The following is a 26886-nucleotide window of genomic DNA, read 5'->3' on the forward strand; positions in this document are numbered from 1 at the left end:
AAAGTTAATTATTGTGATTATTTGGCATATTTCTTTCGGGCCTCTTTTTTTATATGGCTATATTTTTACATAGTTGTGATATTAATATAGATAAAATTTACCCTCTTCTAAGTATTCCTTTTTCAAACCAATTGCTTTAATTGCATCAAGTGTTTTTCCAGAGTCATGCTCTTCTCTGTTTTATCTAGTTTTCTTCCTTGCTTCAAAAAGGATTTCATTTAGGTCTAGAAAATGTATCTAATACAGTCAAATTTTAAAAATTGAATCGGGAAAGAGGTTTTAAAAAAGGAAAACGAGGATTTTCTTCTGATTTGTTCTAGCGCACACTTCTGGTTGTTAAACAGAATTTTTCTTATGGTTTGGCAGCCTCCTCTGTATCTTCTTTGAGTCTCTCTGACCTAAAATACACTTTCAGAGCCTATAAGCTGAAAGAAACTCTATACTTGGCCAAAGATGTTGTTCCGTTTTGGCAAAGAAATGCATATTTATTATCAAGTGGACTTTATTACACCACCTCATGAGGTTGTTCAGAGAGGCCTCTAAGAAATTATTCCAATACTCATGCTTAGGCTTCTGGAGAAACAATAACAGCAACTAGAAGCCATTACACACTCATTTTATGTGTTTTAGTACAATGGCAAGAAACCAGGTGACTCAAAGAGTCACTCTCATGCCAACTTGGAGTCTCTCAGAACCTCTCAAGATGCTTTGCAAATGTTAAACAACTGTGTCTAAATGTGCCTATTTTGGATGAAAATTGAAATTGTATTAAGTCATTTTTTAAAACACTGAATGCCCACGCGGTGTGGGCATAGATGAGCAAGACGGGGTCCCCCTCTTCAAAGTGTTCCAAGAGTCTAGTGGAATCAGTCAAATAAACAAACAATTGCAAGGCACAAAAATGACTTTGTTGTAGCTAAAGCAGGAGGTGCTGCATTGGATGTATGCATCCCTGTATTTACTGCAGTGTTGATCAGAGAAATAGTTTTTTCTAAGCTGAAAATGGGCTGCTTTAAAATAGTAAAATTCTTAGAGAATGGCAAAGTTTTCTCTTGTGTGACTACTCTTTCTGATAAGAACTGGAGGAAAATATCATTATCCAAAATTATAAATGGCACCCAAGCCATTTGATTCACTAATCTTCAGTGATATAAAGTACTTCAGGAAAAGCCAGAATTAGAGAGAAATATGAATTCCAAATGCTTTAAAAGAAAACATATTAATTTTCTATTGTGAAAAATTCAAACATACATTAAAGTTCAGATAATAACATAGTAAGTACGCACTATCCCATCACCTAGAATTCATAAATATTAACATGTTCTCATATTTTGAAATTTTTTCATTTCTCTTCTCAGTTCCACTCACTTCTCTTTTTCTTCAGAAACATTCTATTGAACTTAGCATGCATTTTCTTCACGAACATGTTGATTCTTTTTACTAAATACATATGTCTCTATAGTATCATTTTGGCTCTTTGATATTTAAGCAGATGACATCATACTGTATGTGTCATTCTCTTGACTTGTCCTCTCAAAAAAAAATCTTAGATCACAATTTTTATTCATATATCATTTATTCATTTTAACTATTATACAGTACCTCATCACATGACTCTACCTCAAATTACTGATCCATTCCCTATTTGATGATCATTTAGGCTGCTGCAACTTTTTTTTAGTGTTTGTTATTACAAACTTGCAGTGTACATCTTTTTCACATATCCCTTTGGATATCTGTGTGTTTCTCTAGGGTATAGTGTTGAAATAGAATTGCTAGATCATCTTCCATATACGCCTTCTGCTGTATTAAGATATTGCCAAATTGTTCTCCAAAGAAGATGTACCAGTTAATGTTCCCACCAGTAATGTATTAGAAAGAGTTCATATTTCTCTACATCTTTGCAAACACTTGGTATCAGCAGATTTTTAAGAAATATTTTTATCAAATTGATTGGAAAAAATTGTCCCTTATTATTTTACATTTCTTTACTCTTTATTGACCATGTAAATTATCCGTTTATGCTCTATCTATTGTTAATAGGATTGCTTGCATTTTTCTCATGTATTATTTGGAATATTTATATATTCTGAATACAAATCCTTTGTTATATACACTGCAGATATCTTCTCCTTGCCTTTTACTTATTCAACTTTATTCATGGCTAATTTTGTCTTAAAAATAGTTTTTTAATTTTTAGGTAGTCACGTTTATCAATTTTTTACCATGATTTGTGCATATTGTGTTATTTGGGTTTTAATCCACCTGAATACATTTTTGTGATCAGTGTGACATTGGCATCAAATTTCATTTTTGCCCAAATCTTTGACACATAACTGACAATTTTCCTTAAGTTAAATTCCTGGGATGAAGAGTATTAACAATTTAAGGGTCTTGATGCCTATTATCAAAGATGCTATTTTTTTCTTTGCTAATCATTAACAACTAATACACTAGAAACTTGAGGTATTGAGTATAAAGTTAAACTACCTTTAAACTTTCATTTCTTGGGCGCCTGGGTGGCTCAGTTGGTTAAGCGACTGCCTTCGGCTCAGGTCATGATCCTGGAGTCCCCGGATCGAGTCCCACGTCGGGCTCCTTGCTCAGCAGGGAGTCTGCTTCTCTCTCTCTGACCCTCTTCCCTCTCGTGCTCTCTATCTCTCATTCTTTCTCTCTCTCAAATAAATAAATAAAATCTTTAAAAAAATAAAAGTCAGCTAAACCTTTAAAAAAAATAAAATAAACTTTCATTTCTTTTTGCTTCCTTACTCATAGTCAAAGATAAGGTTATATCAATAGGGTGACATTTAGGTGGACCTTTAAGAGAATTCCCATAAATATTCTTTTTTTGGGAATATTTGAGGAGGGGTCTTTTCTCAGTCTCAGATACCTGGCACTATGAAAGGATACACCTCAAAATCTTGGCAGATCTCTAAAGTGAGTACCCCTCTTCCATATAATTTTTCTCATGAAATACAATGAAGTGATTGCCCTCCACACTTTCTCTTTACTCCCCTCACCAGCAGAGCAGACGTGTTTTTTAAGGAGACACTTTCCACAAAGAAACACAGCTTTTTAGTTTTTGCTTTGTTTTTTTAATCATCTAAGAGAGATCCTATGTGCATGTGGAAGAATGAATATCAACAAAACCACACTGAGATGTAGATACTTGGGAGAATCACAGCCAAGCTGAGTGATTTATTCCTATACACCAGCCCTACACCAAGGATGTCTCAAGTACATGTTCCAGAAAACTTATAAATTGCTTCATTTAACGGGTCCATGATAGAATACTCAAACTTTGAAATGTTAAATCTGTTAGCACCAATAGTTTACTATATTTGGCATCAGGATTTTTTAAATGAGTCAATCTGTGGATTATTATAAAACTTTTTCTGAATGCCAATGGAATGTACCGATCAATACCACCTGGTAACGTAAGTCATAAAAATAGATATTATTTGGTGAGCATCTACTATAACAGGCACTGTGTTAGGTTTCTAACTTATGTTAACTCCCATTTTATGAAAGCCTTTGAGTACTGCGATATTATCACAATTTTACAGATAAGGAAGCTGAGTCTCAGAAATGTCAGTTAATTGCCCAAAATGGTAAGGCTAATATACTCTAAAGAAACCAGTGATCTTTCCATTGTTCGATCTTGCTTTTCAGAACCCTCCAAAAGCAGTCTAGAATAGCAGAGAAAAAAATTATGTATAACTTAAAAAAAATATCCAGAATACCAAGAGCCAATGGTTTAGCTATGGTTTATGTCAGGTAACTTCCCTGGTTTGTAACTCACACTTTGCTCCTAGGACCTATCCTAGGATACTATCTGGGTCAAACCTAACACAATAATATTTTTTAAACACTGTAGCCTCTAATCTGACTTAAGGCTGTTTATTTCAGTTTTTCCCTGAAGTTGGCAATAATGAAGAACTCTACTGCGTTGCATACCCCTATTGAGCTCATGAGTAGGGAGATAAGGTAACTTAAAGGTGACCTTTCCTTCAAGTAATTTGGCATGCAACCTCTTTTTACTGATATATGAAAGAACACATTCATATGGTAACTATCAATCACTGTCACTATCAAAAAAGGAAGCTTATGTTTAAACATTATAGCAAGTTAAGATATTCATTTTATGACTATTAAATACCTACTCAGTATCAGGGATGAGTCTAGAGAGAAACAGTGGTACATAAAACAGGCCAGGTTCCTGCCATCTTGGAGCTAACATTCTATAGTGAAAGAGGACCATCAATAGATAATCACAAATTAATAATTATATTAGCTAAATTCAGATAGTCTTAAGGGCTACAAAGAATATAAAACAAGATAATGAGATAGTCGTTGGAGGAGAAGCTAGTTTTAATAGTTTAAATACAAAGATCCAAGAAGCGACATTTGACCAGTGACTTGGTGAGAAGTCAGCCATGAAAGATCTTAGAAGAAGAGAATCCTAAGGAGAGAGAAAAAACTAATGCAAAGGCCCTAATGTAAGAATAAATCTAGTGTGTTAGAGAGAAAGCCACACAGTCTGTAAAGCTGTAGCATAGGAAATAAGGGAGAGTGATAGGAGATAAAGTTGGAGAGGCAGGGTGATGATACAACCCAATTTGCTTAAGATAGTCGTGAATAATACCGGTTGTCCTGGTAGAACTAATAGCACCTTCCTTCACTCTCAGAGCGTGCTCTTTAGACAATACATTATAGGATCTCCCTACTGAAAGTTAAGTAGGGGCCAAATTATTTAGTTATAGACAGCATATGAGCAAAAAACTTTAGAGTAAATCAATTCCTTCTTGTTCCATTGGCCCTTCCCATTTTAATCTGAGTTGGAGTCAAAACATTTTATTTTGCTTTAGTGTGATATATGCAGCAGGATAAGTGAGATATACAGATAAGAGCTGGTTGCCCACAGAGAACACATGTGGAGAGGTTTTTAGGTTTAGATCTGAAAGAGGTCCTTAGTCTTACCTAGTGACTAGAGAAGCCCAAGATACTGGTGTCAAACCAAAGAAGTAACACTAAGAGAAAGAGAAGGAAAAAAAGGGAGGGGAGGAAGACAGCGGTTGGGGGGGAGCTCCTATTCTAAGCTATGCAATTTTCAGTATTCTATATTATCTCATCTTTAATCTTCATGGTTTGTTTTAAGATGAAATGGAAGCTACAAGAGTTTTAATAGCTTGATGGGGGTCATAGAAATGGTGAGAATTAACTCTGGAATTTGAATCTAACTCTGTCTAATGCTTTCCCTTGGGTTATCCTGCGCATCTCAAGCTTTCCAGCTGTATTCTAGTATTTCTTGATCCCCAAACATGCCATGTTCTTTTGTACCTCATTGTGTCTATAATTTCTACCTGACAATCCTTATTCATCCATTGCAAAGGTTGCTTCTCATGTGAAGCTCTCTTTAATTCTCACAAACATGGTTGTTTGCTCTGCCCTTCGATAACAGCCATACAAATCTCTGTTACAAAGTTTTATTCATCCATCCATGCATCTATTCAACTGTGAAATATTGGCCATACAGCAGTGAGCAGGACAAACACAGTACCCAAATTCACTGAGCTTATGGCTAGAGAGGATTAATTAGCCAGGGTATCAATGTCATTAAGAAATGTCTTTATTAGATTTCCTTTATCTCATTTGTTCATTCATTTGTCCATTCAACAAGGGCCTTTTACGCTAACAGAGACCTGACAAAATATTGAAACATTTTTGAAAATGAAATTCAGTGTGAGCACGAGTCTGGAAGTATGAGACAGGAGTAGTAAGAGAGAAAACTGAAGGAAAAGTACCGGCAAGATGATGGTGGCCCCTATGCATATTTTGAAGGAACTTAGACTTTCTTTTTAGGCAACAAGGAGGCATTGAAGGCCTGAAATGGTCAGATATTTATCCTTGTAAAATCAATATGGCAGTAGTGTCCAGAATAAATTTGAAGGATAGAGACTGCATACAGAAAGACTAATCAGGTAGTTGTTGCAAAAAAAGTAGTTTTGGAAGTAGAGTTAGTCAAGACAGAATTTCTGACTAATTAGAATTAGGGTACAAGGAACAGAGAAGCATATACAGACTAAGTGTTTGACTTGGGTTGTAAACTCATGACTCTTCCCTAAATTACTGAGACAGGGACTCATCCTGCCCATTACATCCTCCTTTGCCCTTGTACTTCTTTAGAAGATAAATAGCCTATTTCTTTTGTCACCTTCTGTTTTTGTTGATGCACTCTGGGTGAAAGCCACATTTGAAGAGAACATTGGACTTGTGATCAGGAAACATGGTTCTGGAACTAGATCTTCCACAGACTGTTCTCTACACTCTTAGAAAAAGCTTATGTTTTCTCTAGGCATCGGGTTTCCATCTGGAAAAGGAAAGCATTGATCTAGGATCTATGTATTTACTCTCTCTGCATCTCAGCCTTCTAAGCTTCATAATAAGGAAGATTAATTAGGTTTTACAAAGATCTTTTCAAGTTCTCATATTTTAATGTAAGTTAATATGTTAGCCTATAGGAGATCTTCACTATTTAACATGTGTTACCGTAAAATCTTGTACCTTGTAAGGATGTCCTTATGGCTCCTTATTATATATTGTAAGTAAATGTTTGCATATTATTTGTCTCTCCCATTGGGTCATTGGTTTCTATGGGAAATAAGCAAGCAGCTTCTTATTCATCTCCATACCTTGATATATAACATGATTTCTGCACATAGTCTGCACTTTTTATTGATTTGTAAGGAGGAAGAGAGGAAAAAAACGGAGTTCATTTTTTTTTGCAATAAATAGTTGTAATTATCATATGTATTCAATATTGTATGTCTGCTTTTTCCACTTACCATATCATAAGTAATTTGCCATGTTTCAAAGCTGTACTCATAATTTTATATTCCATTAAGTTAATACACTATAATTTACTATCCATTTCCCTAATGAGGAATGATTACAGTTCTAGAGTTTTTACCATTATTAAATAAGGCTGTAACAAATATGTTCCTTTGTATAACTTTCTTCTCTCAGATTACTTTAAGATGGCTTCCCCTGGAATCAAAAGTGTTAATATTTAACACTTCTTGATTTCTACTATTTTTTAGTGGGTTGCACGAACATGCAATTTTACCATGTTTGATTATTTGTAGGATTGAACTTGGCCATTGATATTTCATCTCTGTTCATTCTCTGTTCATGTTTGTTGTCCAGCTTTCTATTAACTTCTCTTACCATTGATTTTTAAGCACCTTTATTATGTAAAAGACATTTATATTGCCTGTTTTTTCCACTTTGATATTTACCCCTTTTTTCAGGTGTTTTTAGATTCCCTAAACGTTGAATTTATGTAGTTATATCTATCAATCTTATCTTTTATAGTTTCTGCAATTGCCTTTATGTTTAGAAAGTCTACCTTAAACTTAATAAATAGGTTAAACATGTTTCTCTAGGTTTGTTTACTATTTGTGTTTATGCTGGTATGAATTTTCTATTTATACTCTGATCATTCCTCTCTTCCTGATTCTAATGGTTCCCTTAATAATTAGAATTTGCTTTATATATAAAGCTATGGATGTGTGTATATATATACACATAGCTATTAACATTTTGTCTAGCATATTTTCAGTTTCTATTAGTTTTCTTTGACATATTTTGATATTAAACTGTTTATTCCAAATGTTAATGATTTTTTAAAAGATGGTCCATAGTATGGTTCTGAATTACATTTTTTCCACCAAATTGCTATCAAGTGATGATGGCATCACTTATACAATTATATTTCCTGTTCCTCTTGTTCTGAAAAGTTTCCTTGATCATACATTAAGTAATTATGTATAGCCGAGTCTATTTCTAGACTCTCCATTCTGTTATGCTGATCTATAGGTCTATTTTTGTGCCAGTAAATCCTTCACTTATTCAAGGGGAGCTCAAATTTCCTTTTTTGAGTCTTTACTTCTCCAGGTTAAACATCCTCCGTTCCTTCCATTGCTGCTCTTGTATTTGGCATCTAAGCCCCACCCAATCCCTTGGGGCCCAGAAGCAAGCAGTTGGGAGAGAAAAACCAGGGCTCTTAGTACCTGAAATTGCCTTACTTAGGTAAAGAAATGCATGGATCAGGGAACACTCAGGCAAGAAAAGAGAATGATGAACTTTAGATTGAAATAATCGTTTCTGTCCTGAAAAGTACTTTCTTCTTTCTCATCTCTTTTAATAGGTCAGAATAGTGAACAGTGAGTTAGAGGCTTCCAGTGTTCAAGCACCAGCTCCACCATTTTTTGGCTGTGTGACCTTTGGCAAGTTTCTTAAATTCTCCAAGTCTTATTTGCCTTGACTGTAAGATGGAGACAGAGACAGAGTGGTATCTACTTCATTAAATTATTATAGAGATGAAATGCATAATCCATGAACACATATCAAGTACTTGATAATATAAACTATGGTGATTACTGCTAAAATATTAGTCATATAGATTTGTTTCATTTAAGTTTTTAAAAAATTGTTAATTGAAGTACAGTTGACCTACAAAATTATATTAGTTTCAGGTGTGCCACATAGTGATTTGACAATTACATACATTACAAATGCTTGCCATGAGTGCAGTTACCATCTGAGACCGTACAAATTTATTACAATGTTATTCACTATATTTCCTATGCAGTACTTTTCATCCTGGTGACTTATTTATTTTATAATTGGAAGTTTGTACGTATTAATCCCCTTCACCTATTTCATCCATCTCCTCCCCTCTGGCAATCATCAGTTCATTGTTTGTATTCACGAGTCTGTTTCTGTTTTGTGTTTGTTTACATGTTTCATTTAACATTTTGAGGTAGTTATTAGCATACAAAGCTTAAAGTTGAATGAACAGGATGAACTTTCCCAAAAGCACCAGCTAATGGAAGCACTAGTGTTGGGGATCTCCCTCTTTCTAACTTCTAGGCCTATGCTCTTCCTGGTGGATGGCATCACTACACAGCACGATGTAAGGTACTTACAGCTGGTTCTTTGGGTTCTGCAGTGGCTATGTAGGTGAAGTTGTAAATTCTTAGGTAAAGGTAAATAAAAGGTTCAAATATGTGATACAATATATAGATCTTGCGATTTCCTTTTGGTTTCAACATGGAAGGGCATTAGATTAATGGGAAGGAGAGATATGGCTTAATTTTAATATGCAAATTGGCTGATGGGCAAACATATCCCTTCAAATGATTACTCAACATACTACTCCAAAGTGGCAGTGACACAGCCCAGAAGCATTTGTCATCCCCACAGGGTGCCAGAGGAAGCAGCACTTCCTCTCCCTCAGCACATGTTACCTGTGCTCTCAGAAGGCACATGGTGGCTGGGAGGGAGGCGGGTGGGAGATGCCACATTAGCAGCCTGTGCACACAACTGCCAAGTAAAAAAGCACCGGAAGGTCTAATTTTAGCCCACTCAGCCTTGGCATTGTCCCTTTAAGCTAAGATATTTTTCAAGCACCACAATAACGTGCTTTGTTCTAGCCTTGCTGGATATTTCACAAAGGCCCAGCAAGGACAGGGCAGGCATAATTCAGAATTGGAAACATATCAAAGACAAGGAACCTCAGTGGAGAGGGTCAGCACTCCTCCAGCAACCTTTGGTAAATATGCCCTTTCCATCCACCTCCCAAAGCTCCAAGAAGGGGCCCATGGTTGCGTCCTCTTCCTCCAGCTTTTTGTCAACCTTCTGTTGGCTGCTTATCAACAGGTGTCTTTGCTCTTTCATGCTGGGATTTGCAATTTACTCCCTCTGTTTTTCCCTGCCTAACAAACCCGCTTCTTTCCATATATCTGGGTCTTGTTTCCTTTCCTGATTTGTCCAGAAAGTGCCCTAGATTAAGAGCTAGAAACAGTTTTACCGCATACAAACTGCCTCTGTGATTGGTCCCTTACAATGACCTGGTGAATTAGGTGAGGTGGAAACTTTCATAGAACTTTTGAAGAAAACTGAAGCTCAAAATGGAAGCTGACCATGGCTAAGGTCACACAGGAAAACACTGGTGGAGTTGGGACTGGAACTAGATCTGGTGCTTTAGGGAAAGGTGTGGTCCACGAACCTGTCAAAGCACAGACAATCCACACAGGCCATTTGGGAGGGCCCTGGAAAACTTTTCTTGAGAATGTCCATCAGCATCATAGCCAACAGTTCCAGGTTGAGGACTGAGAATGGTGGCTTCAGGTAAGTCAGCATTTCCTTATTTCCTGGAAAGAAGGTAGGGAAGTTTGATCCACCGACACATCCAGTGATGCTACTGTTTCCAAAGTCTTTGTCGGGGAGAAAAAATAATTTCCCCTCAACCCTTCTAGGTTCTTGGCTAAGATTCCTACCCCTGGCCCCAATGATAAAAGATAGGTTAACAGGAAAAAAAAAAACAAGATTAACAACATGTATACCTCTTATATACAAGGGAGATACCCAGGAAAACTGAAGAACTCACTGAAATGGCCCAAGCCATCACCTTAAATACTATCTCCAGCTAAACACAAAAGAGGATGTTGGGGAGGGGAGGCAGTCTGAGGGTGGTGTCAGGCAAAGCACATTAAAAAAGTGTGTGATCGTTATGCACATTTAAGTCAGTTGCCTTCCCCACTGACAAGAGTTTCTAGAGATTTAGTCCTCTCCCCCTTCATGCTGCAGAGGGAGACACCCTTACAAATGGAGATTTCCCTTATAAATGTAAATGTCTCTTTCAGAAGGGTAGCTTCTACTCATATTTTAGAGATTCTCATACGTCTCCTGTTTCTTAAAAATAATCAGCCTAAAATGATCCTATGCCAAAGAGACATATATTGGGGAGCAAATTCTGTTCCCTTTCACCCTCTTGGATCTTTCCTTTGACTTCGGAGTAGATCTCTCCAGGCCTCATTAGACAATCCTAATCTGGCTTGAGGCAGCCAACAGTGATGGTCTATGGGATCATCATCTTTCCTGTCTGAATTTTCTATCTTTTGAATTTGAATTTCAGTCATTATAATGAATACTGGATAGTGCTTTAGCATTTAGAAAACTCTTTCCTATCTTTTTTAAACCATGTGAAAGCACACCAAGAGGGATATTGTTATTATCAATCTCACACGTGGTTGAGCTAGCCTCAGAGTGGTTTCCTGACATGGCAGATCCTGAGGGTCGGGGACTCTGACCTGGACATCCCCCCAACACTGTGTCTCCCCATTTCCCGGACATTGAGACAGGTGAGAAAGTAACAGATTCAGGGTTCTTCCGAGGTTCTCTTCATATTCATCCTTTCACCCAGAGCTACCCAGTATGGGCCTCAGAACTAATGGTCTTTGGCCTGTAAGTGAACCCTAACATATTGCTGTGAATTAATTGTTGAAAAAAGGAGTGGCTTTAATTGAAAGCACCGTGAGAGTACTTTCCAGGACTCCTGAGACCGATTGTTTTATGAATAAAAGGCATTTTGTTTATTTGTTTGTTAGAATTACTTATGTATTTTTTTCTGATTATAAATGTTATGTGCGCTCATCATAAAAAGTTCAGAAAGATACTGAAAAGTGAAATACTGGGGCGCCTGGGTGGCTCAGTCGTTAAGAGTCTGCCTTTGGCTCAGGTCATGATCCCAGGGTCCTGGGATCGAGCCCTGCATTGGGTTCCCTGCTCCACGGGAAGCCCGCTTCTCCCTCTCCCACTCCCCCTGCTTGTGTTCCCTCTCTCGCCGTGTCTCTCTCTGTCAAATAAATAAATAAAATCTTAAAAAAAAAGAAAAGTGAAATATTACCATCTACCAGCAGTTAGAACCACTATTAAGATTTCGATGTAAATTGTGTCCTGTCCAAATGTTCTGTGCACACAAGCTTGAGCATGTGTATGTATAAAGCAAAGGCAAGGCGATATGACACATACTGTTTTGTGACTTGCTTTTTTAACTTAACAGTCTATTGCAATATCTTCTCTCCTTTTTTCTTTCTTTTTTTGGATCTCAAGTGCACATTTATGTTCATCGTACTCCTCTGTATGGCACACTATCATCATTGTCTATATAAAGCCGCTCCTGGGTTTTATTATATATTTTTTCATCTTCTGTACTCACTCCTATTTCCCCCTTCCATTCTATTGTGTTTAATACATGTCCTTGGTTAATTATTTATCCTTGAAAATACATAGTTGTTTTGTATACTTACATGTTTTAATTTAAATAAATGACATTGAATCAATACCAATCTATGTCATTAAGTGTAGATCTGCATTACCACTTTTACTGGCTTCGTAATTCCCATTGTGTAGTTCTAACAAAATCAATTTAACTGGTTTTCTATGGTGGACATTTAAGTTGTTTTTTGAAAAGGTGGGGTGTTTTAAAAATTGTTTTAAACAATGCTGGAGGAAACATCCTGGTATATACATCTCTGTGGATATGTGTGATTGCTTCGAGATAATTTTGAAGGACCACTTCACAAATAATTCTTCATCCAGTTTTTCAGCTCCTAAAGTAGTTTTGTTACTGATTCCCTGGGGTTCCCTTCCACACCCTCTTCTTTCTCTGTTCCTCCCGCTCTATCTCCATTTTGCGCGTGTCTCCCTAATGGCACTTTGCACATTCATCTTTGATCTCTGTTTCATATGTTCTCTCTTATCGCTCAGCTGATAAGCTCCAGCTAGTTGTTGACAGAGATCACACCGTAATTAATTGATTCAACAACATTTCCTGGGCACCTGTTCAGTGTAGTCTGAGGTGAACCTGACAATCACTCTGCCCCTGGGGAAGCCCAGGTCTAGTAAGGTGGCAGACATGCCGTACAGCGACCACACCCTGGCAGGTGGTGTGGGGACAGCAGCATTGTACAAGAGTCAGGGTGTGAAAGAGGAAGCCAAATAGCAAAGTCACCCAGATGAGGTGCCTCATCTGTGTCTGGAGCATGGTTTGGAATTTACTAGAAGGCTAAAGGGGAGCGAATGGCAACTGCCCTCAAAGCAAAAGGAACAGCAATTACACACCAGAGGTTTGAGATGATATAGGAAGTTGGAGCCTAGGGTGGGATCATGGGCAGGGGTAAGACCAAAGAGATCTTGGGTGTGGGGCAGTGGAGGCCCAGGTGAGCAGGCCTGGAAAGCCTCACTGAGGTTTGGATTCAGAGTGAGCCTAATAGGAGGCCACTGAAGGGGTTACACAGGACAATGCCATGATGGATTTGATGTTTTAGAAAGGTCATTTGGCTACAGTGTGGAAGATGGATTTCAGAAGGGCAGACTGTCAATAGGGAAGCAAGTTTGGATAATGATAAAAGTGAGAGATGATGGCAGCCTCAACTAAGGTAGTGGCGAGAGAGAAGTCAATGGATTTATAGAGAGAGTTAGGAAGTAGGATCTACAAACTACTTCACTTGATGATTGGTTGGATACAAGGTTGTGAGGAGAGACAGAGTCCTGGATAACCCCCAGGCTCTGAATGGGACCCTAGGCAGATGGCAGGGTCATTTACCCAGATAGGAGCACAGGAAGAGATGTTGAGTTTGGTATGGTTGTAGGATACCAAGGTGGAGATGTCTAACAGGTAGAGGGAGATATTGTCTAGCATCCAGGAAAGGCTTACCCTGGAGATAGATTGGGGCACCATATTTATCTTTGTAATATAGGGTAATATTAAGTAAAATATTGTGGAATTACTGAATTATTGAATTAATTTCTCATGTCATACTTCCTTCAAATAGAACATTTTACTTCTATCAGGCCACCTTTATACGACATTTTCAAAGTTCTCTATATTTAAGATCCACCCACATGAGTTAAACTATTTTTTTAGAATTTCCGTAGAGATAACAATTTAGGAACATGGTAAATGCAAACAGCTTTCAGAAAGGAAAGACCACTAGCCTAAGAGTCGAGAGACTTTAGTGACTCTGCTACTACCGATAGATACTTGGACATGTCACTGGCCCCTTGGAATAGTCCCTGAACTCTGAAAGCAAGGAGATGGCTGGCACCGCTGATGCTCAAGGCTGCTCCTAGCCCCGGGACTAGGGATGTGCGGGTGATGTGGGCACCCCTGCTCTGCACTTCTCTCCCACAGCTCCCTGCTGATCAGAGATAAGGACCACGGTCCTTCCCCACTGGGACTTGGCAGCACAACTTAGCACACAATCTGTTGGACAGAAGGCTGTGATTATTAATGAAAGCATTTCCTCTGTTACCTCACAGAACTCAGTGAGGTTCTGACACTGCCAGAGATGGCCTGTTTCCTTTCATAGAAATTGATGCTCAGACACACATAGAAGAGTTGGAGAAAGATGCACAGGGAAGTAAAAATAAGATGCAGAAAAGTGGGTGGTTGCTTGAAACACTCCCAGATGAAAGGTTACCAGCTATTAATCAGCTTACACTTCTGTTCAGTGGGTGAGCGGGGAATTAGATGGAAACTTCACTCAACAGTTGATGATTAGTCAGGGCTGCGGGGTCCTCAGATGACTTTCCTCTGTCGGGTTGGATACGAAACACTTTGACTTGAAGGAGAAGAAGCAGGACCACAGTAAAATCCCCCAGGTGTCACAATTTACGTACTTCTGTTTACACGTACCAGGTCTGGTACAGGGTGTCAAGGCTAAGGCAACACGTAGGTATCTGAGTCTGGATCTTGAAATGTCTGCCTCCCCATCTTCTGGAGCAGCCCAGTTTGCTGGGTCCCATGATGAGGCTAATAATAGCTACTGTTTGTTGAACACCTGCTTCGTGGAAGGCACTGTGGGAAGGAATTCAGTGTGTTATCTCATTAATTCTCATAACAGCCCTGTGAACAAATTTCATCATTTCCATTTGACAAATGAGGAGACTGAGCCTCCAATGGGCTGAGGAGCTGCTCATAAATCATATACCATGTATGCAGCAGGAACATCATTTGACCCCAGGTCTGCCTCCAGCACACTTTTTTGTCCCACTCAACTAAGTCCAGTGAAAAATAAAAGAGACATTGTGACCAAACAGAAAAGGGAAAGGAACCCACCTGATGGGGTGAAAGGGGAACTGAGTCTGAGTAGAAACTTTCCCCAAGTCGTAGCCTAACACCCGGGCACCAAGGTGGCTTCGGGCTTAGCTGTGCTTCCCAGGTGCTTGAGAGATGTTCTTTGTGCCTGGGAAAGGAAGAAGAAGGTGGTGGAGTCTGACCACCAAAGCTGGTCGGCCCCTTGATCCCCTTGTAGATCAGAGTTCCTGAGCACCTGGCCATCTGGTTACCAGGTGGGTTTTAGTTTGGAACCACTTAGTCAGATCCAAGAGCTAATGTCCACCAGCAGCTCCCGTCTTGGGTCAGGGTTATCCCCAGGCAATGCCTTCAGACTCTACCCCTGAGCTGTAGAGGGACCGCTCAGGTGGGAACTTGGCTGGAAACAGCTGGGACAGGCCTAAGGAGGGAGGCCACTCTTGACAGCCTGGCCACAGGGACCTGGAGTGGCTCTTCCCAATCCTGCAGGGCCTAGGACCCTCTGCCTATGTCGGTGCCCAAGGGTCACGGGCCCAGGCATTGTAGCAGCCCCTGTCTTCTTGCCAAGGCTCAGTAGCCAGGGTGCTGCTAGCTAGGCCCTGTTACTGACACAAGTCTCCTAAACTTCCTGGGACTTTTCTAGAAAATGAAGGTGGTTAGAGCAGATGATTAATCCCTGGGGACTGCTTCTGCTTTCACCTTCATGTATTTATTATTCTTTCTGGGTTGGAACTCTTGTCACTTGCCCTGACAGTGCCACTGCAACTTCCTTCAAAATGTTTTTCCTCATTTATTGCAGATCAAATAAGTACTCTTGCCTTATCTTGAGTCCCCAGGGATGCAGTCTGCGCCCTCCTAACCTCCCGCTTGTTTTATGCTTGTGGGCAAGACCTCGGCTGTAATCCCATGAGGTTCAGGCCTTGAGGTAAAGTCATCAAAGAATGCTGTAAGAAAGGATTTCTCACCTTTTCTGAAGCTGCTCTGGTCCCCAGAGACAGAAAGAAAGCCTGGCCTGGGATGCACACTCTGCCCTTGGGGAGATGCTGCTGGGGGCTTGGGAGTAGTCTGCTTAGGAAGAGACAGACTAGAGGTGCAGAAAGAGCCATTGTGTCAGATAATTGTCCTTATTAGAAAAGAAACCCCCACACAATGTGCCAGGCAACTTTGAGGCATGATTTTCAGGGTTGTTTTAACAGTCTCTGGAAACTAGCCACCTAGTGTCATTTGTTTATAGGATCCAAGGGAGGTGGTGATGGAGATTGTTTCAACATCCCCGCTCGGAGATAAACATGTGTCCTGGCTTGTAGGCTTTGGGTGTTTGGCATGGGGACAGCACGCTCCTGGGGTAGGAGGGTGGGATCACCCAGCCAGGTCAGGAGACCTGGGTTCTCATCCCCACTCTGCCATTGGGTGCCCGCGTCATCTTGGAGAGTCTCAAATTCTCTAACCTAAAATCAAGGGGATTAAAGCCGAAGAGCCCAGAGGCAAATCTTTTCAAGTTTTGGTCTTTCCTAGTTGTATGATTTTTAAATTCTTTTTTTTTTTTTAAGGGTGGGGAGGGGCAGGTGGCAGGGTAGAGAGAATCTTAAGCAGGCTCCATGCCCAGTGTGGAACCCAACACGGGGCTCATTCTCATGACCCTGAGATCATGACCTGAACCGAAATCAAGAGTTGGATGGTTAACTGACTGAGCCACCCAGGCACCCCTTAAATTCTTTAATTTTAATTTTTTTAATGATTTATTTATTTATTTATTTGACAGAGAGACACGGCGAGAGAGGGAACACAAGCAGGGGGAGTGGGAGAGGGAGAAGCAGGCTTCCAGCAAAGCAGAGAGCCCGACACGGGGCTCGATCTGAGGACCCCGGGATCATGACCTGAGCTGAAGGCAGAGGCTTAATGACTGAGCCACCCAGGTGCCCCAACACCCCTTAAATTCTTAATGTTAGTCCCCAATATAGGATCTTGAAACAACATCAGGGATGTCAGACAGATGGGGGGAGGCATCAGTGAGAACTTGGGCTATGTCTGTACTGCTTTGAATGCTTTCTCCTCAGACCATCTACTTTGATTTTTGTTTATGGTTTTCATCAGTGCTCCTCAAATTGACCTGAGTTGCTTGCTGAAAGTACAGATTTCCTTCCAAGGGAGGGTCTCATGAAGCTGCATTTTTAACAACATTAGCAAGGATGATTTTTGTACTAAGGCAAGTTTGGGGAACTACCAATTTAGAGCTTTCACCTGGGGAAAAATCACAGGTGAAGTCACCTGTGGGCATTTGTCTCTCTGTCCTCTATGCTCTGTCTCTCTCTGCTCTGAGCATTCATCTCATCATAACCCTCATTCCAATGGGCATGAATGTCTCCTTCATCCAGTTCTGAGCTTTTCAAGATTGGAACCATGTCTTTTCTGTATATCCCACTGTGCCTAGCACAGAACCTTTTTCATAGATAACACCTATAAGTGTCTGCCAAGCTGAGTTGCCCAGAGCTAACCAGGCCATGGGTCGTTATTAATGCAAACCGTGCTATCTAGAAGAAGGAGAAGGGGAGATAATAAGAGCTTGTAGAAAAGTGTCACAGAGAAGACAGTGTTGGAACCTAGCCTTGCAGGAGGAGTAATGTTTAGACAGGTGGTAAGGAAAAGAAAGAGCCATCTAGGCAGTAGTCTAAGCATGAGAAAGCCTGTCTGTTCCAGTTATTTCAGTGTATAAGTGAGGAGCCCAGGGCTGAGAGAGAGCACCTGCTGTATTCAAGGCTGGCCCAGGTAATCTGACACACAGCCAGCTCTGCTCCCATTTGACTCCTCTCACACCCGGCACTGTACTCCATCAGCCTCCAACTGAGACCGAAAGTCCTTCCTTCCTCTGCTCCGAGCCGTCCTTCCAAGGGCTGCTTCCCCATTGGTGTGCTTATCCGGTTGTGTATCTGCACGTGTGCCTGGGCTGCTCCATCTCAGCGCCCCCATCTTTGCATGAATCTCGCCAAGATTCAGCCAGGCTAATGGCCAGATTCCCTGTGAGAAGCCAGGCCTGCTGCTCTGTGCACCTGATCGCACGCAGTGGGCCCTGCTGTGTTCTAGGAGGCTGGACTTAGATATCAGAGTGGGTAAAGGGCAAGGCTCAGGGCAACACACACACACACAGACACACAGACACACGTATACACATATACTACTTGAATTCTCCTTCTCTAAGACCCAAAGGTTTGTGGAGGAAAGGTGTTCATGGGCGCTTCCTGCCTCCCCTGGAGGGCCTTTTCCTCCTACAGGAAGTCTCCCAGATCTGTCTTAAGAGCACTCATACATGTTCTGCCTCCTCTGCTCTGCCATTCTGCTATTGAGACCGGATAGGAAGTGGAAGAGAGGTGGGCAGAACTCAAGGCAGGCAAGCCAGTGAGAGAGTGGTTGCAGAATCCAGGCGAGAGAAGATGGTGACCTGTGTCAGGAAACCAGTGGGCTTCTGGAGAACGACTTTTATTCTGTACTAAGCTTTCTTAGCTTGTTGAGCTAAGGCAGAGTACTCATTCTCCCTGAACTTCAAAGCCCTCATCAGTAAAGGAGGGATGATAGTAATCTCTTTCTTACTGGACTGTTACATGGGTAACTGTTGTTGCATGGAGCCTTTTGTCAACTGTAGAGTATAAACATGTGGCCTTTTCTGGGTATCCTTTGCAAGTTGGTGCTGGGCTTTCCTCACCCATGGGCCCATTTCTCGTGGTAGTCTTTTGCCCACCAAATCTCCCCCACCAGTCTTGTTCTGTGCCTAACACTGAGTCTCTCTCTAGTGCCACTCAAACCATGAGAAATTATTTGATTTGGGGCTTGGCTGGTTTTTATCTTATAACCTGGAATGCTAGCTTTAAAATAATACACTCCAGTGCCTGTCCCCTCCCTTCTTAGGCAACATATGTTCAAGTACCGACGGGTACCCAGGTAAAGAATCCACAGAGCCAACATGTGTGGACTCTTCCGAGACAAGCTGATTTGAAGACTGTGACTCATCTTTTGATGTTTACAGAACTTCTGCTGATGATCAGTGAACGGTGGGTTTGGAAGGGCCTTAAAGGTCATCTGGTCCAACTCACTTGTTTTTCAAATGGGGAAACTGAGCAACAGAAGAGGAAAGGATCTGGCCCAAGATCACAGAATGAACTAGAAACAGAACTGGAATTACCCGCCCCCCTCCACACATACACACACGGACTCTTTAATTTTATTTTATGTGTGTCATGAAATCTTTTTATTGGGAATGTGATAAGCTTTACGGTCATGTTTACCCTTTCTGTGGTCCTGGTCCCATAACGAGAGACACTACAGGCCTGTATCAGTGCAGCTTCAAGACAAAGAGGGGGCAGAGGTGGGGAGTGTTAACCCATCAGTGCTTTCCTTCATGCATCAGACATCACTAAGCACCACCTTTATGCCAAGTCCTGAGGATACTGAGACAAAAGACATGAGCCCTAGCTTCAAGGTGTTCAAAATCTAGTGATGAAGACAACAACAAAAAAACAGTCTCTGGGTGGGCAGGTGATTTTCCATACAGCTAAATGAAGCATTCTTCCCATCTGTTGCCTGCACGTTATATTTATACGTCTGATGGCGTTGGCTCTTTTCATATATAGATTACTATGAGACTGATTCTCCCAGAAGGAAACATACCAAATACCACAACTTGATGAAGACCAGTGCTGAGGTTCTTGAGTCCCTACTTCACAGTGGTTCAGTGCCCCTCATTCATTTGTTTCCTCAAAAATTATTCATCGAGTGCCTAGGATGAGGTAGCAGCGATGCAAAGTTAAATAAAAGACAGTCCTCTCCCTCAAGAAGCTAACAATCTAGTAGAGAAATAATGACCAGGGAAGCTTTTAGCAGGGAATGGAGATGCCTAGGAGAAAGGATGCCTAAGTCAGCCTTGGAAAGTCCACAAAGGTTTCACAGACGGGGTGGCATGTGGAGCTGAGGCTACTTAAAGAAAGAGAAGAAGCCTGCTAAACAAATGAAAAGACAGATGGGGAGAAAATGAGGATGTGAGTAGGCAGTACAGGTGCCAGGCTAAGGAGGTGAGGCTACATCCTGTAGACAATGAGAAGTGTTGACAGTTTTAGGGAGAGGCTCAGATGGCAAGGTTTGTATTTTAAAAAATTCATTCAAGCAGCCATACAGAAGGTGGGCTGGAGTCAGGGAGTGCAGAGAGGATCATCAGTCCAAACAGGGCCGGTCGAAAGCAGCGGCAGGGCCGTGTTGAGCCAGGCCAGAACTTGATTTTCCACGTGATTCCTCTACTGCCAGGCACACCTGACTGATAGTTGCTGACCATGACCGGTAACCAAGAAGCATGAAGTCAGACATGTGAGTCTCCAAAACTGATTCATGGTCCTGACAGTGTTTCCTGTGTGAGACTACCTTCTCCCCAGTCAGTCAGCAGGAACAGTTTCAGACACCATTCTCCATCCCTGGAGAATCCACGCTTCCTTGCTTAAGAGAGAAGCTGACATGTTATTGATCTTTTTTTTTTAAGATTTATTTATTTTAGAGAGTGTGCAGGAGTGGGTCAGAGGGAGGAGGAGAGAATCGTTAAGCAGACTCCGCACTGAGTGCAGAGCCTGTTGCAGGGCTTGATCTCGCAACCCTGGGATCAGGACCTGAGCCAAAACCAAGAGTCGGAGGCTCAGCTGACGGCGCCACCCAGACACCCCCATGCTGTTGACCTAAAGGCATTTGGGAGAGGCAGGTTTTTTTATAACACTTAATCCACTTTCCCAACGTTAATACAAACTCATTCTGGCTTGTGGTTTTGGTAAACTCCAACAGTCTTTTCCAAAATAGGGCCTGGCAAAGTGACTGATCCTTCCCTCATCTATTCTTTCAGTGCCAAAAGGCACTGATTCAGCCTCACAAACCTTCCTGCTTTTGCTCCTCCTGTTCCTTCTGAGATGCCTTCCATCCACCTGTCTGGGATTATGCACTGGAGCCTTGCTAATCCAGGTTCAAATTCTGGCTCTGCTGCACATTACTTGTATGGTCTTGTACAAGAGAGCTGCCCTAATCCTTACTGCTGAGCTGTCATAGGGTTAAAGATGGAGTGTGTAAAGTTCTCGACACAGTGCTTATCTCACAGCCAACACTCAGCATTCAGCAGCTGTTATTGTTAGGTGAGATTCGGGTTCAGTAATGAAAATTTGTAATTCTCTAAACAACAAAGTGAAATCCTGAAAATTTGGTAATACATCTTTTGATTAGCAGGATAACCATGGATTACAGTTTTCTCACCCAGATCAATTAAACTTGACACCTGAGTACCCAACTTGATTTCCATATCCAGCTGTGGGATCCCACAGTACCTATAATTAAGAGATAGTTGCTAATAAGAGACGTGGAGCTTGAAATTAAGAGCAAAAATAAGTAGAGATGCTCCATGATAAAGGGCATAGTTGCTGATCCTCAGGTTCTTTGCTCAAACAGAAGAGCCTGGAAGACAAATGGCCATTTTAATGATATGCTCTCATTGTGTTAGGTTGGGATGATGCTGAGGAGAAAGCTTTCCTTGGAAGTAGAGACGTTTCATCACAGTGAAAGAATTGTTCAATGTTAGGGCAGGTCACTGATAATGGGTGTGGAATCTATTGTAGAAGAAGGCAAAAAATTAAAAACAACAAAGTATGTTATGAGATTACCCCTTCTGGATGATTACAAGTATAGACCTGCCTAGAGCTGAGGAGAGAATTTGTCTCCAGCACATTGAAGGCCTACGTCCACTTGGGTAAATTTTTCAAAGCCTAATTCAGTTCCTGTATCAGGATTTTTAATATCTTATGACACTTCCCTTATTCTGATGATCCTTCAGATTTTCACTTTTAATTTGACTTTTTTTTAAAGATTTATTTATATTTTAGAGAGAGAGAGAGAAAGAGAGGGTGGAAGGGAGGGGCAGAGAGAGAGAATCTCAAGCAGACTCCACACTGAGTGCGGAGCCCGATGGGGGCTCAATCTCATGACCCTGAGATTAGAACCTGAGCCAAAACCGAGTCAGACAACAGACTGCACCACCCAGGCGCCCCTTGATTTGACTTTTTAAATCAGTCTGTGGTTAATTTGTTTAGTTTTCACTTTTTATTTTATTGTTAACACAAGAACATTAAAGTGAAACTTTAAAAAATCATCTTTAAGTTTTCTGCACTAATACAAAAACTATTTTAATTTTGGAATATTATCTTTGTTTACCTACTTATTTCTTAATTAGTCCTTACACTAAATCTGTAAAGAGTTTTTTTATTATATACATTTTATTAAGGAAGAAATTTAAGGAGTGCCTGGGTGGCTCAGTCGGTTAAGCATCTGCCTTCAGCTCAGGTCCTGATCCCAAGGTCCTAGGATCCAGCCCCATGTCAGGCTCCCTGTTCAGCAGGGGAGTCTGCTTCTCCCTCTCCCTCTACCCCTCCCTCTGCTCATGCTCACTCTCGCTCACTCTCTCTCTGTCTCTCAAACAAATAAATAAAATCAGTTTTTAAAAAAGGAAGGAATTTAAGATAAAGCAATTAATTAATATTGCCCTAAGTAATACACACGGTAAACAGTCAATAACCTGGCAGATAATGGATGTAGGTAACATTATTTTATGTATTGTTATTTTTACCTACCACCCGTAATAATATCAGAATGGAATTAGGTCAACTGAAATTCACCACTCAATCTTTCTAAAAAGCCACCAAGTTTGTCAACATTGATGGCAACGTTGTAGGAAAGCTCTGAAGAGAAGAGAATTAATTTGACTAATAAAGATAAGCTGTTTCCATTAAAAAAAAAAAAAAGCTGCAACGTTAGAACTAAACCAGCTGAGATTTCCTACCATTACTGATCAGATTTCCCAAGTCGGCTTGTAATCATTTGTCTGTAAAGCCCTCTCATTGCATGTGTCAATAATCCCACTTAATATCCTTACAAACTAAATGTGGAATTAGATACCCAGGCAGCAAGTGCTGATGCACTTTAATTCATAACAGGAGAATATAAAAATTGCCCATATACTTTACATGAGTAGCACAAACAAGGACGGCTGCTTTGCCATGGGGGAGTCGATGCTATGTGCGCCAGGACTCCTGATGGATGAGCCCTACAGCCTTTCGAGCTGTGTGAAGGGTCTTTTTCGCTCGTCTCCTTTCTGGAATGCCAAATAGAAGGAGGCAGACTTGGGGGGGATTTGATCTGACACACTAGAGGGAGTGCCCACCCACGGGCTGCTCGGACCTCTGACTTGGCTCCTAATCAAGTTTGAAATGATCATGGCTAATTGCATTCATTTGCTTTTCTTCAGGCAGAATGGGGAAACAGAACAGCAAACTAGCCCCCGAAGTAATGGAGGACCTGGTGAAGAGCACAGAGTTTAATGAGCACGAGCTCAAGCAGTGGTACAAAGGTTTCCTCAAGGACTGTCCAAGCGGGAGGCTGAACCTCGAGGAATTTCAGCAGCTCTATGTGAAGGTAAGACGTTTTCAATCTCTTGTTTTCTTCAGGCCACAAAACGCTGTCTTTGTGAAATGTTATAACTCCAAGTAGCCCATTTGTTTCAGCCTGATGGTTTTCCAACCAAAAGGGAGAATGCACGTTTTTAAAAATGCACAGGGATGCATTTTGTTCCAGGTGTTAAGTCAAGCAGTTTCTGAATACGAAGAGCAAGTGTTCAATCAAAACAATGACTAGAGTTCAAAGGATGACAGCATTGGGTGTAACCACAGTGGAAATCTCAGAGAATAGTGTTTGCTGATGATTATTGACATGCTGCTAATTACACTATTGTTAGGCTTGTTAAAGGTATCTGCAACTCTCTCCATTAAAGAGAAAGTATATGGTGCACTTATTCACCACGAAATGTCCTCCTATTTGCAGATAAGAAAAAAAAAACCTAGATTCCCACAACAGCACATTTGGAAGGGGTTGGGGAGGTCCGGTACACATTTGGGCATCAAGGTCTACAACACGGACTCTTAACTCAGCATTTTGTACCGTGTACAAGTTAATCTTACCCTGGACATTAGATAAAACTATCCATGGAAGGTATAATTTCTATTGCCATGGTATGATTTTGGCTCTTCTGAGTTTATCAGTTGGACTGGTTCTAGATTTGGCAAGATCTAAGACATTCCAGTTTGTGTCTACTTATATAATGTTAGGCTTGTGGAAGAAGGGCGTTGTCTTTCTTTGAAATTTTTCTGACTAAAATACCAAATAGAAAATACTGCTTTCATCTTTTAAATGTAGCAACCATCAGTCTGAGTAATATGAACCATCCATCTACCTGCATCTAGATGTGGGGAATGATTGTATCAAGTATGAACATTGCTCTTCCCTCCCGAAGTTGAGTGTCTCACCTCGCCTGTGCTCCAGCAGTTCCATCCCCGCACGTGTGCAAGCAGGGGCATGTATAAGAATGCTTACAGCTGCACTGTTTGCAATAGCAAAACTGGGATGCAGCCCAAATGCCCATCAAAGGGAGAGTGGAAAATAAACTATGATCTATTCATATAGCAGTCAAAGCAGTTGAACCGTAACGTCACGGAAACCTCAAGCACAAAAAGTTAAGTCTTAATATTCTAAATTAAACACAAATAAGACTAAAAAATATTTTATAGGACTACAAATTAATGCAATAAAATCATACTGGAAAGGAAAGTAAGAGTGATGAACACAGGATCCAGACCAATGGCTACATCTAATAGGGAAGAGGAGAGGGATGGGAAGGTGCGTAGGGCCACATGGTTAGATACACATTGTATCTCAGTGGTAGCTGTGGTTTTGGGTGGTGAGTTTGCAGATGGGTGCTTACTGCATTATTAAAAGCTCAGTAACCCCGTAAGGACCACTGCTGAGTGTCAGGGACCCAGGATTATCATTAAGCCAAAGCTGAGCAGTCGAGGGTCCCAGGTATATACAAAACTACCTCCTTAAATGTGTGTGGAAAGGTATACCTAGAGTGGCACGTGTGTAATTTATAAGATCACTGTGCCATTTCTAAGACCTAAGACATGAGTTTTTATCATGTGGAGCTTTTTCATGTAGAAGTGCCGAGAAATGCATTTATTATTCAATTGATATAAATTGCTTTTGCACAGAAGCAGGATGGTATGCATTTTTCCTGTATTATATTCAACCACTCTCCGTAGTTTTCAAAGTCACATCTTCAAACGTTTTATCACCCAGGAGTTAGCCTGAGCTTCACAACTGTCTTCACTCTCAGCCCCAAGGAAAGTACAGACAAATGAGATTTGTCAAAGCTACTTTCGTATCACTGGAGGTCATGCAAGCTGTCACTCTGTGTTTAAGAAAGCTCTGTGTGCCACATTCCCCACTAGTTGTTTAAAATTAGAGAGGTTTGCCTTTGAAGAAATAGTTGAAATGCAGGAAATGAGGGTATTTCATTTACATACTGGAAGTACTCAGCCCTGGAGCAGCACCAGCCTCAAGATGGAGGTGGGGGGGCCTGTAAACATTAGAGACAGCTCAACATTTTGTGGTAAGACTGATATATATATATATCAACGTCATTGCCCTCCTTCACCTCTCCCACCCACCCCAGAGTGGATTCTTTTATTCCAAGAAGAGCATATCTGACTTTCTGGATGGAGTTTAGATTCTTGGCAGCCTCTTAACAGCCATGTTCAAACTCAGCCTGTGCTCTTGTGTCGAATCATCCGAAAGCAGGCAAAGTCTTTTTTTTTTTTAAGATTTTGTTTATTTGACAGAGAGAGACACAGCGAGACAGGGAACACAAGCAGGGGGAGTGGAAGAGGGAGAAGCAGGCTTCCCGCCGAGCAGGGAGCCCGACGTGGGGCTCCACCCCAGGACCCTGGGATCATGACCTGAGCTGAAGGCAGACAACCGACTGAGCTACCCAGGCGCCCCAGAAAGCAGGCAAAGTCTTCTCCTTCCAGAGCTGTTCAAGGACATAATACAAAGGAGAACCACAGAGGAAATATGTCAGGTACACAGGGAGAAAAAAAAAAGACAGCTCTGATATGCTAGAAGGAAGAAGCCCACAGAAAGATGTGGATTATGTAATAAGGCTCAAGAGAAGGGCTGACAAGAAAAGACTTCCTTTAATGCTACTGCAAAGTGCAAATATTGAGCAAGGAACTGACCTTATCCTGGTGAATAGGCACTTCTCAGTGGCTCCTTCTTTCCCAGTGTAGACACTGAGACATCCTGGAATCCAGCTGAATGAGCAAAACTGCCTGTGGTCTCTGCCCTCCTGTCTGGGTGGTCAGCCTGGTGCCTCTGCGATCACCAACCTGACCCACTTCAAGCCCCAGGAGAGACACTTTGCTGCTGTAGAACCCCACTCTTTTGAGGGTGTGAGGGGGAGCAGGATAATGAGAGAGGCCCCCTGAACAGCCAGGAGCCATAAATTCTCAACTTTAGAAGCCTTTGTATCCAAAAGAGAAAAAGAACCCCTTCATTAGGTCTATGTTTAAAAAATGTTTAAAACTGAAGTTCAGAAAAATGAGGCCTAGTGTCACAGAAAGAGTGAAGGTAGGAAGCACAGAAAGATGGGCATGCCCGCTCTCACCACAGAACACGGCCCTGCCTCGCAACAGGGTTCCACAGCAGCCCCCCATCAGCCTCCCGCAGCCCCTCCAACATACAGCTGCAGGAGCGAGCTTCACAGAACACAGGTCTGGGCACGGGCCTTCCGAGTTCGGTTCATTCTTCCGTCGTGTAGACCACAGTCACCTCAATCAACATAAGACCCAGTGGTTAGCACAAAACCTGCCACAACCTGCCATCAGTAAGTGTTTGCTGAGTGAATTATATTAATCGCTGGCCGTGTATCTCCTTCTCAGGGAACCTTGTAGTGGAGACATATAGAAATGACTAAAGGATGGGTCCTGCCTGCCCTCCAGGATCTCAGAGGCTGATCAAGAAGGCACAGTTAACCCCAATGCAAGGCA

The 26886-nt window shown here is 41.3% G+C and overlaps 1 protein-coding gene across 2 annotated transcripts in view; it reads left to right on the top strand.

Annotated features, from left to right (window-relative positions):
- The window catches only part of VSNL1 (visinin like 1), a 98847-nt gene that overhangs the window by 17772 nt on the left and 54189 nt on the right, over window positions 1-26886 (top strand). Inside the window, exons 1-2 of one of the 2 annotated variants that reach the window (XM_027622128.2) lie at window positions 15065-15201; window positions 23256-23422. In XM_027622128.2, coding sequence (XP_027477929.1) covers window positions 23261-23422 — 162 coding nt within the window. In that variant the 5' untranslated portion in view covers window positions 15065-15201; window positions 23256-23260. Of the gene's footprint in view, window positions 1-15064; window positions 15202-23255; window positions 23423-26886 lie in introns of those variants that run through there. The other variant, XM_027622127.2, reaches the window with a different exon arrangement.

This window comes from Zalophus californianus, chromosome 8 (genome assembly GCF_009762305.2).
Source record: "Zalophus californianus isolate mZalCal1 chromosome 8, mZalCal1.pri.v2, whole genome shotgun sequence".
NCBI classification, from domain to species: domain Eukaryota; kingdom Metazoa; phylum Chordata; class Mammalia; order Carnivora; family Otariidae; genus Zalophus; species Zalophus californianus.